Source organism: Coffea arabica, chromosome 3e (genome assembly GCF_036785885.1).
Source record: "Coffea arabica cultivar ET-39 chromosome 3e, Coffea Arabica ET-39 HiFi, whole genome shotgun sequence".
Taxonomy (NCBI): Eukaryota; Viridiplantae; Streptophyta; class Magnoliopsida; order Gentianales; family Rubiaceae; genus Coffea; species Coffea arabica.
Window position 1 is genome coordinate 45,329,284 of NC_092315.1, and position 12,706 is coordinate 45,341,989.

At 36.8% G+C, this 12,706-nt stretch overlaps 1 protein-coding gene across 2 annotated transcripts; it reads right to left on the reverse strand.

The window, feature by feature from the left end:
• Nucleotides 1-1,944: 1,944 nt before the first annotated feature.
• On the reverse strand, nt 1,945-10,161 carry LOC113736909 (cysteine synthase, chloroplastic/chromoplastic). 2 transcript variants are annotated; one of them, XM_027264114.1, is made up of 10 exons: nt 9,800-10,161; nt 8,231-8,340; nt 7,003-7,060; nt 6,248-6,511; nt 5,809-5,946; nt 5,485-5,536; nt 5,318-5,367; nt 3,589-3,648; nt 2,923-3,003; nt 1,945-2,278 (listed from the first exon to the last, which is right to left on the reverse strand). In XM_027264114.1, the coding sequence occupies exons 1-10, from the start codon at nt 10,061-10,063 to the stop codon at nt 2,186-2,188; spliced, it is 1,170 nt and encodes a 389-aa protein (XP_027119915.1). In that variant the 5' UTR covers nt 10,064-10,161; the 3' UTR covers nt 1,945-2,185. The 2 variants fall into 2 exon arrangements, with proteins under 2 accessions (XP_027119915.1, XP_027119914.1); XM_027264113.2 differs by having other exon boundaries at nt 5,318-5,397; nt 9,800-10,160.
• Between the last annotated feature and the right edge of the window lie 2,545 nt (nt 10,162-12,706).

Sequence of the window (12,706 nt, forward strand, 5' to 3'; positions counted from 1 at the left end):
ATATTATAACTATATACAGGGGTTGAATTCAAAAAGAAACCACGTCCATAAACTATATATTTCAAACAACCCTAGTCCTCTATGATGTTAAAAACTTCTTCAAGTCTAGAACATAAATATATAATATTGATTGTTCTAAAGAAACAAAAGAAGTGTACAAAATAATTAGTTTAACAGCTAGCTTTGTGACTTTCAGCAGAACACGTCTCATACATAGTGGAATATTACCTGCACAGTACTGACCTTTAGGCTCATTAGTACAAAATACTAAGCTAAATAGTTCTTTTAACCTTCCAATCTTGACTTTTGAATTACTATACAACGTGGGACAAATCTCTAAGCACATATATTCCTCATGCAACGTTGGATTGAGACAAATGTGAGAACAAATGTCCACATTACATGAACGATAGGTACAAAGAGTAGAAAAATTGCATGGATCTCCATAGAACTTGGTGACTTCTTTAGCTTTTCACGAGATGCGTTTTCTGTTCGACTTCTCTTCTTTGATGGGAGAAAGGGGAAATGATAAAGAATGCATGGCGTATTTCTCGTATTAGACGGCTTTTTGTGATGGCATAAAGTTGGCCTAGATTTTACTAATTTCACTTTCTTTCTCAGCAGTTCATAATTCTCCTACATTCAAAGCCACCAATGCAAGACCAAGCTGGTGCGGTGAGACTTGCACTACTGAACGCGATCAGCCAAGGATGGAGGAACATTAAAGTGGAGCTGGAAAATAGGGAGTTGGTAGAGTGCATAAAAAACACTAGGACCAGCAACCATCTGATGGCTACTCTAATAGATGATATCCAGTACATAAGTAATCTGTTTCAAACATGTTCCTTCTCTTTTGTTAATTCAGGGTTTGTGGGAAGTATCAAGTTGAGCATGTATGCTCTAAACATCTTTGTAGATGAACAATGGGTGAATCCCAATTTTAGGTGTTAGGCACCAATGTTTCTGTAGGACTTATGTCCTTTTGCTTGGATCTTTGTCCAAATACTGTAATTATCGGTTATATCTATAAAGCTAACGTTTCGACAAAAAAAAAAAAAAAAAAACAAAGCCACTTTTCTTTCGGTTGCACTAATGGAGGAGGGAATACCAAGCAATTATAGTTACTTGACATGAGCCCTATGTTGTGTCCGAAAGTCCAATTTGCTATATTTTGCTGTTGTAATTATTATAGAATTTACCCAAATAGTAGTGCTAGATGATTTTTTTTTTTTTTTTGGTACGATTGAAGAAAAAATTTAAAAAAAAAAAGTAAGGATCCAATTGATAAATATCTTCCACCATCAAAAACCCTACATATTCATTTTCAACGTTCTCTTAACGGTGGACCATCTTTTGAGCCCAAACTCTTGAGGAGAAATTAGAAGCAACAAAGAAAATGTAGATTGTGGGAGGTCTCAAAATTAAAACCTCTCACTCACATTTCCCATCTCTGTACCATCTAACTCATCCCCTCCCCATGTAGACAAGTGATCTCCGCTTCAAAATTCTTGAAGTAAAACCTCCAAGACTATGGTCAATCTTACATATATGCTGTGCAAGTAGCCATGCAAAAAGGAGAGGTTCCTTTATGCTTGTTTGGTCTAAACACTATGGCTAATTATCTTCAAGGGATCAGTACAGTTGCACTCATTTTCGTTGCCAGCATTTCAAAAGTCAATGCACTCCCAGAACAGCATTTATTTCTCGAATATCAGCCTCTTAAATTCCAACGCACAAAAGAAAAAAAATCAGAATCTAAATTCAGTAATACATTCTCCCTCCATCCCAAATTGAATGTCCTTTCAACATTCTCCCTATCCGTCATACATGTTTCAACTTACACAGTCAAATATTCTAGATTTTCCCCTGATTTTATGATTGATCACCAATTAGAGGGGGAAAAAGCTTGAAAGTTGATAGAAGTTAGTATACCATAGATTGTAATTAAGGACCAAAGGAATCTTAAACATTTTCATTAAAAAAAAGGCCAAAAATTCGGAAAAACCCTCTGTTCATAACTAGCATTTTAGGTCTTCACAAAAGATTATGATACGAAAAATTCACTGGTAATCTATCTAGAGGGCATACCAGCTCAATAGTCTGGAAAACAAAACAAAGATGGACAAAGGAAACTCCACCCACTGTTTATTACCAAAAGTTAAGCAGCTTGAGAGAGGGTGACCTTTCACGTCTCAGGTTGCATCTTCTCACACTCTTCCCGAATTGACTGGAAAAGGGCAGTCGACAAGTATCGCTCTCCAAAGCTTGGGAACACAACCTACAGGTATACAACCATCACATAATTAAATCAAACTGCTGAAGTGAAGATATTATTCAACCGGTTTCCCATGTTAATCACATAATCTATCGACTCCACAGGCATTTATGAGGAGGGTGAATCAGCCAATTTAAGACTGGAGGCTGCAGCAGAGGTTACCCGAGCCATGGTTCATCTAATGTCAACCATGGAACACATATAGTTTCTATCAATCTACAAAGCCAATTGGATGCCAATACCAGAACATATAATTATATTAACGAAGTAGTAATAGTAGAGAATGCTTGTTGAGATCAGAAGTGAAGACTTAGTTCTGTCACCAATGTAACTTAGCCATTAGCCATCTACAGATTTAGCATGATGACTCTAAAATAGATCCATTGTTCACCTAGTGATGGATTCAAATCTAAAGTTGTTATCTTTTTCTTTTATAAATCTGAACGAGTTCACTTTAGCTATAACTATTGGATGAACCCATATAACCAATGTCCCACACTGTGATTGAGAATTTATTTTTGATAATTACCAATAAAGACAAGCTTCACCAGACAGGCTACTTGAATGTCTAATAGAATGTTTCAGACTCTGCATTTATCAAGATTCCAATCAGATATCAACAAAACGCCAGCTACAGTAAAACATACCGCAATAAGCTTTCCCTCATTCTCAGGTCTCTTCCCAACTTGGAGGGCAGCAGCAGTTGCTGCCCCAGAAGAAATACCAACCTGGTGGAAGGAGAATATTCAGAATAACAATGATGCAAATACTTGAACAAGTGAGAGACCAGGATACAGGCATGTTACAGGAAAAATGATCAGTTAGCTATGTCAAAAAGGGAGAACAAATCACTAAAAAGTAATGTAGAAAATACAACATAGATAGGCATCAAGTACTTTGAGTAAAGTAAAAGCAAAAAGATAAGTTTCTTCTTTGGCTAAATATTCATCTGAAGTTCACTCCTAACATCATCTGAATATCAATGGTTCTGCATCAAATTTGGATAGCCGAGATGCTGCACAAGTTCATTGCATGGGCAGTTAAAGCAGGTTGCCTAGCTTTGTTAATTTAATTTCTTTTAGACATTGATCGAGGGGAAGGAAAAGGCTAGCCAAAAGGAATTGAACCAGCTAGTAGCAAACCTAGTTCTAGGACACAAGGCACATCATTGGGCAGTTGAGCAGGTTGGCTAGCTTTTTTTTAATTTCATTATTCATCTTTAACTTCATCATGAAGTCACAAGTAAAATTAAACATTTTTCTGCATCTAAAATTTATGAGAAATGTTCATAAATCTAGTTCAAATTCACTTACCAACAAGCCTTCTTGAAGAGCTACTTGCTTTGCTGTTTCAATGGCTTCAGCACTATCTATCTGGTGGAAACAATAAAGTGAATAGCAATAAGGAACCAAATAAAAATATGGAACCATGAAGAAGATGGTCAAACCAGATGAACTACGTATCAAAGTGCAAGAGAAAAAGTACGTGATAAAAGAGAATGGTGGTTCACTAGCATAAAAAAGTCATGGATGGCAGAAAAAGCTACACTCATCAGTATAAAGAGACTTAGGAGACCACATAAATGGAAAACAAGATATTTCACAAACAATGAACCTAAAAATAAGAGTCCAGCACATATTATCGTTTGATGGGAGATGAACTCAAGCCCTTAAACAGGAAACACCACCAATAGAACAAGGGAATAAGCAAAATGGTCACACCATAATTTCATGAATACAGTTGCCACAGTTAACTGCAAAGCCAAGTGCATAACATAATCTCCAAAGAAATATCCTCCATCAATTCCACAATTAGACATACAACACTGTTTTAAAACTTTAAACGAGCTTTGAAGGGAGGGTTTTGGAAGTTCATTTTGTTTCACATTCACCCTTGTGTTGATGATGTGGTTAAATTTTGCAAATGTGCATCTTAAATGTCTCCAGTCTTTTTGTGCAAATAACAGAATGTGCCCCTACTTTCCAGGTAATGGAAGAAACACTCCAGACTAAGTGCAGTTAAACACAAACACCAGAGCTGGTACCAAATTGGTTATGCACGCACTACACTTTTGTCAAATGATATCACTTGCAGGGTCTACTCTAGCTTTTCTATAACATTTTCAATTTTCTAAAACAATATCTTCTGACTTTTTTCAAATGTGCCTCAAGTTTGGACATCACAAAAAGGAAACTATGAGATTAAAATCGGAAAGAGCCAGCATCAATTCCCCAATAAAAGCTTTCAGAAGAAAGCCCATCCAAGGGCAACTTATGCATAATAAAAAGTATTGCATCCAAATCTGGGAGCGCAAATAATTTTGTTATCCTCTTTTTCAGCTATTACCTTCTGAAACTCCAATAAAGATTGGAAAATTACGAATTGAAAATGAAAATAAGTTTCAGGAAGAAATCCAAATATCAACTAGACTAAACAGTTAAAGACTGGTAGGCCGTCTTGTATTGAATAGAACATGGTATCAAACATCAAGAGTTTCAACTTGCAAAGCTCTATAAATCAGTTTTGCATTATCCCATTGTTTAAGTGCTCACACATAAATCTGAAAGCAATTAGTTCTTAGCTGAAAAAACCACATAGACTTGCCCGTCTCAAATTTCCTTTTCACCAGATAAATGCTTCCATTGTAACCAAAAAAGAAAAGGACAAAAGCAGTATTTTCACTTTTTTCTACATGGCAGAAATTTAGCTAGTAAGAGCCATGTTACACAGGTACATGGAAAAGTTTGAAAATCATGTGCTATCATCCTGTTGCCCTAATTGTTGGGTTTCATCCTCCATGAAGCTAAACTCATTAGCAGACCTTTCCAAACTTTTCTAATAGAATCTAAATCACTCACACTCGGATACTCTGATAGTCGATATTTTGCAATGGAGATCAATCCTCCTTTGAGATAGATTTCAACATTAACTAATCAACAAAAGGTCTAATACAGATTAAACAAAATAAAAGTAACATTCTGGTAAGCCATTATGAGAAATCTAGAAGATGAGTAAAGCATTATGAGAAATCTGGGGTTATACCGCAATAACTTCATCCATCACTTCTTCATCTAAATTTCTTGGGATAAAACCTGCTCCAATGCCTTGAATTTTGTGAGGGCCTGCACTTTCAAATTGCAGCCACTAGAACAAATACAAGAATTAAATCTCAAATAAAAAGGAGCATACGATGTTAGCATCTAGCTTACCAGGTTTGCCACCAGAGAGTATGTTGCTTTCTAAGGGTTCTACTCCAATAACCTGACTTCCACATAAAAATAAATAAAAAAAAGAACAGAGAATGAGAGAGAGAAAATCTATTGTGAGGAAAATATTGGTCAACATTCCGTGAAACTGAGATGCGTACTTTGAAAATTTTTGGAGAATTGCTACAGCTTTTATAAATTAAATAGGTGACTTAAATGATAAAAAGAAAGGGGATTTAACTGAGGTGGATGTGTATGATGAAAAGGCAAACTTTCTAAAATATACCCACTTACCCAGAACTAAAGAATAAATGAATAGATGCCTACCTTAATGCCAGGATTTCTTTCTTTCAGATACCGACCAGCACCGGAGATCGTTCCACCAGTACCAATCCCTGCAACAAGTATATCTACCTTGCCTCTTGTATCTTCCCAAATTTCTGGGCCAGTTGTATCATAGTGTATCTGCAGAAGATAAGACGCATAATCAAACTTTTATCAGAAATATGATGCCTCAAAACACACAAAAGAAGACCCCTCTGATACTATCCAGCTGCACGTGTCTGCAACACATTATATCTTTTGTTTTCTTTAAGAATGGGAAGGTGGCTGTTTCAAGGTGCCTCATAACAAAATGGATTTTAATTTCAATTATAAGTCCAAAGACTAGGGCTATAGCCGACTGAGATAACGTACTTCGTAGAGAGCAATAGATAAAGCATGTCTGATAGAACGAACTACAACTGAGCGAATTGTGGACAATTACCTTTGGATTTGCAGGGTTATCAAATTGTTGAAGTATATAGGAATTAGGAGTTTTATTCCGAATTTCTTCAGCTTTTTCAACAGCTCCTTTCATGCCTTTAGCAGGATCAGTTAAGATAAGCTCAGCTCCAAATGCTCTCAGTAGAACCCTCCTTTCAAGACTCATAGATGAAGGCATTGTCAGTATAAGCTTATATCCCCTAGAAGCAGCTATAAATGCCAAGCCAATGCCTGTATTTCCACTTGTAGCCTCAACCAAAATACTCTGCAATAAGAAAGGACAAGAATGATAAACATCCCCTATAACAAAGGTGTGATATTACCACCAAATGCCATTGGTAAAACAAGAACTTCAAATGCCAAAAATGTTCAATGATGGTATAAAAATACTTAATTTCTTCAAATGTTTCACCTCCCAAAGAAAAAAAAGAGAAAAACACATACCAACTTTTCATGTAACAAAAGATTCAGTGGCATCTAAATTTTTATAGCTGGTTCAGTATTTTCTCCTTGTACTAAAAGGTGTAGAATCTAGCAAACAACAAGATGTAGAGATCCTACAACTGCTGTGAGTGACTAACGTGCTTCAAAAATTCCATAATTTTCAAATCCATCACCATTAAAAAGAAAAAAAAGACTATACCAGTCCTAGCCCGAGCTACAAAAAGTCAACTATATTCATTCTTGTTTCAAAAGAGTCAAAATACACATCTAACACGTAGTCCATCAGAAAGATGGATTTTAATGTTATCTCACCTTCCCCGGCGTAATAACACCCTTCTGCTCTGCATCAGCTATCATGCTGTACCCTATCCTGAAAACAAGAGAAGTCTATCAGGAAAAACAAAATCATCTTACACATCTTTTTTCCAGCTAAATGGGATATCCTCAATAATGTTTAAAGCAACATTTTCCACATACTTTATCATTCATTCAGTTTGTAAACTAAGATAAAATTGCAAACAATGAAATTTTAATCTCAGCAAATGTTTCTAGGAGCACCAAGACGTTGTTCATCCAGCTAATTAAGAACAACTTAAAATTTTCTATGCTAGTCTTAAAAGTCAAATAGGTCAGCATGCTTAGTGGTCCAGCATTTCTTCTATCCACTAGAGTTGCCTAAATCCTCAAGGTATCATTAGTTTCCTTATGAACCCGCAAGTATTACCAGAAATTACATAGGACTTATCTGGAATCTCCATCCTGTTCCCTGCTATTTTAACTGACAGTAGCTAAGAGAATATATAAGTTATCTAATGGAATTTAGACAGAATGTAGATCATTGGAACAGATAATCTCTGGAATTTCCTACTAATCAGAGAAGTCCTATTAGAGGGCATCTTCCTGTAAGAACCAAATTGCTGCTGTTTTAGAATGACCACCATGAATCATAGTTCAATATCAATATCAGAGTTACTTTAGGTCAAAAGAAGATGAACAACGCTTTGTCTTGTATAACAGTATTTCAGGATAACTGGGTTACCAAGTTCAGATTTATCCACTACATGTTCCACTTAGGTTGAAAGAAGATGTATAACACTTTGTCCTGTATAACAGCATTTCAGGTTAACTGGGTTATTAGTTCAGAATTATCCACTACATTTTCCTCAGTTTCCAGAAAGAAACTAGTACATAATTAGATTTATTAGTTAGCTTACTACTTGGCAGTTGGATGCAAGGAGTGATTGCTGAAATCTTCTAATATTACATATTTGCATAGCCATATAAATGGAAACTTACCTTGACGGTAAATAATGTTGCTAAAACATTTTTTAAATGACTCTGATAACAGGCCCATCATGGAATGATTCTAATGCCAAGGTGTAATAATTTGTAATTACAGATTAAATTGTGGTCAAGGATTGCAAGACAGAAGCTATTAATACTGGCGAGGAACCTGCAATATAGGGAGGCCTAATTTGGAAAAACAAGGCAAACTCCTGAAACACATTATTTCTGATTGTTTGACCACAAGTCCACTTACCTATCCTTGACACTACAACATGGCTCCATAATTTCAAGCTTTGCGGCTATGTGTGCTACAGAGCCCTTTACAATATTATTCAAGTACACCATGGGTGTCTTCCCAATTAGCTGCAAGACAAAAGAAAAGAAGTAATAGGGCATCAGATGACACTTTAAGGCTGCTCATAATATTCTTTTTTCTTTTCCTAATGATAAGAGATACATAAATAAATTATACTAAAGTTACTAGAAAAAGCTGACAACTGCTGTAGTAAGATATGCAACGCAGGAGTTAGAAGCAATGGAAAGGACACTAAAGCAGGAAATAGGGATGACATTGTTCTCAAAGAAAGATGAAATCACCAAATTTTTCACATTATCCAAATTCTGACCATAAGATCACATAGATTCCTGCAAGAAAGAGCAGGAACAGGAAACTACAGAAGAGGGGAAAGGAGGATAATTTTTCTTTCACTTGGTATAAATAGATATCAACTACGAATTTATCATTATATGCCATAATCAACCCACCCCAAACACCAAGACTGTAACCACAGTATTAACGGTTCTTCTAGTTAATATTGACAAACAGTTAGAACATAAATAATGATTTACTCCTGCCAAGTTCATATCACTAAATGCCACCAAGATTCACAATTTGGTGCCTTCCGAAGACTTCCAAAATCAGACATTTTGCTAAACAAAATGTAAGAGAATATAAAGAAAGCCAGATTATAATCAACTGAAATTTGAATGAATTTCAAATAAAGACTACAACTTGCAGCATGCTTTTGACAAAAAAAACCACCCAAGACTGCAATCCACCAAAACTTGAGGTAAGATTGTGAAGCAAAATATCAGGTACAGAGAGACAAACCCTTCTAATCATAACAATGTCATAAAATGATATTGCTAAAGACATATTTCACAAAAAATAAACAACTACCATTCGATTGAAGATGGAAGCAAAGAAAATTAATGCGCAACAACTTTCCAATGAGAAACCAAGTTTGGAGAGATACGCAACAAGGCATCCAATTTTTCAATATTGGTGTAAATATAGGGCAAACCTAAGATTGGACCCAATTTGAAGTGAACTTGAAAGCACATTACTACGTCTTAAAAACTGAATAAAATCCAATTTTATCAAAATTCTTCAACTCGTTAGCAGTTGTAACAACAGGAGAATGACACGGATAAGATGACAACTAAATGGAATGGTAAAAGGTAAGAAGAATAAAACAACATTACAGATGAGCATTCAACTAGAACAATCCAGGGGCATATGATAGAGACGCGTATAAGATAAAACATCCAATTTTCAAATAATACTAAACAAAAAATAAAGCTTTCTAAATAGAACAAAAAATCCGATCACCAATGATGATTTCTGCATCTTTCCATCACAGCCCAGATGGAAATTCAACTCAAAAGAATCCAGGGAAAAGTATACATACCGTTATAACACATAAAAATGCTTTTCTTTTCATTTTTTTGAACAAATAAAAATAAATAAATTTATAAAAAAAAAAAGGAGCCCAGATGAAAATTCAACAGATAAAATCCAGGGGAAATGATGGAAACCAACCTGGGTGACATCTTCAGCTATGTTAAGCCCTTCAACCTCTGTTACAGGCTGCTGTTCAATGGAAACTGCTTGGCAGGTTACAGAAGAAAAAGAAGCCTTCTCTTTGTAGAACTTTTTGCTGGAAATACTACTGGAATTAACGTTCTTGAAGCTCACAGAATTGACCCCAAAACGACCCCGTTGGGGCAAAGGATTTTCTGGGCAAAATTCAGACTTGGAATTGCAGAGAGAAGTCAAGGGCTTGTTGATTAAAAAGGAAGCCATTGCTGTGAATTCTGCCTCTCCTCTTCTTTCTTCCTTTTTCTTCCTTTCTTGTTCTGCTTATCTTTTTCTTTTCTGAGGTTTCTTTGGGATTTTTGTTCTTTTTCCACGTTGTTTTTGACTTTTCGGGAAATATCGGCTATTGAGTGACGTGAAACGACAACGTTGTAAGGGGCCTAGTTCAACATGTGGGGCCGGTTGAAAAGATCCTCTCAATTAAGGATTGTGGTTCGTTACCAAAGTGGTAAAGATCTTAAAATTGCAAATTGGGAGCTAGAAATGTTATATAATCTTTTCGACCTGAAAATAATTGTAGAATCATTTTAAGACGTTAATTATTTGAGTCCACCTATAAAAAGCGATTCTAAAAATTACGATATTTTTAAGCCATAAACTCAAACAGAATATGAGAATCTCTAAAATCAAGAAAGTAGGTTATTCATTAATTTGTTTCTGTCGATTAAACCGTATCACACATAATATAGGATTTTCTTTTTTTTTTATTTTCGATAGAAAAGGAAAATTTTAAGCAAATATATTATTCATTTAAAAAAATTTTCTCGAGGTACACTTGAAATATCACGGAATAACTGTCGCTTATGCCAAATTATTTATTCCCGACTTCAAGATTTTATTTATTTCCGACATCATCCAAACGGAGCCATCACCTCAACATCAAGATTTCCGTAGTAATTACCATGCTTCTCTTCTTAGATAAGAACATAAATGATACTAAGAAAAGTTACTCACTCAAACTTGTACTTGAATTTTTTTTTCCCAAGCAGCATAGGCAGTAGACTACCAAGTTGGGGATGTGGTGAAAATTAACCATGGTCATTATTCAGTCATTATAATACTAAATAGAGGACAAATTTGATAAATTAGTAGTGCTTAAGGCATATTTATTGATTTAAAAGGGTATGTTAGTGAAAAAGAAAGATCTTTTGTCATTGTGGGAAGGGAAAATCGCCAATTTAGTCCCTAAACTTTTTTTTTCCGTCAATTTAGTCCCTATACATTATTTATAGCCAATTTAATCCCTAAACTTATATTTCGATTCCAATCAAGGAACTTAGCGGCGGCGCCACCTCATAATTTCCATCGGCTTCCAGATCTAGGAACCCAGAAGGGGTATTTTAGGGACTTCCATATTTTTCATATTTCCCTTTGACTTTCATCTTATTTCTATATGGTCTTCACCTTCAACAACACCTCCCTCTCCTCTATCACATCAGAGCGTCTACTCCGGGCTATGCAGAGCGTCTACTCCGTCCTCTGCTCCCTCAACCTCCAGGACAAGGTCTCCATCACCACTGCCCACTCCCTCGCCGTCCTCCAGACCTCCTACCTCCCCTTCGCCTGCAGGTTCCACCCGGACCTCACCCCCTGCTTGACTGCCATCCTCAACTTCCATCTCAAGACCGGCTCCCCTTTCCTCATCAATGCCTACCCCTACTTCGCCTACAAGGCCAACCCCAAGCAGGTCCCTCTGGAGTTCGTCCTTTTCCAGCCCAACTCCGGGATCGTCGATCCCGCCACCCCTACTGTATTTATTCCAGTGTAAACAATTATAATAAACCCCAGTTTCCTCGAAACTTTGTAAAAAAATTAAAGAATTTCCATCTTTGCCTCCTCATCATCGGGATGAATTATGCAGAGTTATCTCCTTCAAAAGCTTGTTAAAGTGCTGGGAAGAAGATCAATGGGGTGCGTGCCATAGCTGCTTTGGCATTGTATAATGTATAGTTCTAATATATAGTATATCCAAAGCCTTACTCATCATTACGCACCACATACAATTTGTCTGGTGCTCAGCGAAGAAGGGCCGGCTTAGATTATGGGCGCACCAACTACGAATGCTTTGCAAAGTTGAATTCCTTCAGGATTCCGCTATTGGAAACCCGCAAGCGGGTTTCAGGCTATTTAACAAATTACTTAAAAAAAAAAATTTTTTTTTACATGCAAGCTGCGTTGAGTTGCACATGCCCATCGGAGGGCCCTAGGATGCCCAGCAAACCTCCCCTCTCATCCTCACCCTTCAGGTGAGGGTTTGAGAGTATGTGTTTGATATAAATAGAACAGAAACGCAGCTTTTAGTCATTTTACATAAGGGGGAAACCCGCAAGCGGGTTTCAGGCAGGCTATTTAACAAATTACTTAAAAAAAAAAAATTTACATGCAAGCTGCGTTCTTCAAAAGGGTATTTTCGTCTATTCACTCAGGAAACCCGCAAGCGGGTTTCAGGCAGGCTATTTAACAAATTACTTAAAAAAAAAAAAAAATTTACATGCAAGCTGCGTTCTTCAAAAGGGTATTTTCGAGACCGGCTGGCCCTCCAAGGGGGACACCGACGAGGCCGGAGCCACTCCGGAGAATGCCAAGAAGTACAACGGCAACCTCATCAACAAGCTGGTGTGCGGGAAGAAGGGGACGCCCATGAGGCCCAACGCCGACTTGAACATCTATGTCTTCGCCCTTTTCAACGAGAACATGAAGTCCAGCCCAACCTCCGAGAGGAACTACGGCCTCTTCAAGCCGGATGACTCCTCGGCCTACTACATTGGCTTCAACAGCACCGGTCTCCTTTCCACTTCCTCCAATACCTCCACTACTCCTAGTAGTACTGGTAGTAGCAGCAGCAGCAGT

What these genes read in the sequence shown, in the direction of transcription:
- LOC113736909 (XM_027264113.2), bottom strand. Translation starts at nt 10,063, where the DNA reads ATGGCTTCCTTTTTAATCAACAAGCCCTTGACTTCTCTCTGCAATTCC. An exon ending in TAGCTGAAGATGTCACCCAG is followed by an intron (nt 8,341 to 9,799) that starts GTTGGTTTCCAT and finishes TTTGTCTTGCAG; the next exon opens with CTAATTGGGAAGACACCCAT. An exon ending in AAAGAAATCCTGGCATTAAG is followed by an intron (nt 5,537 to 5,808) that starts GTAGGCATCTAT and finishes TGTGGAAGTCAG; the next exon opens with GTTATTGGAGTAGAACCCTT.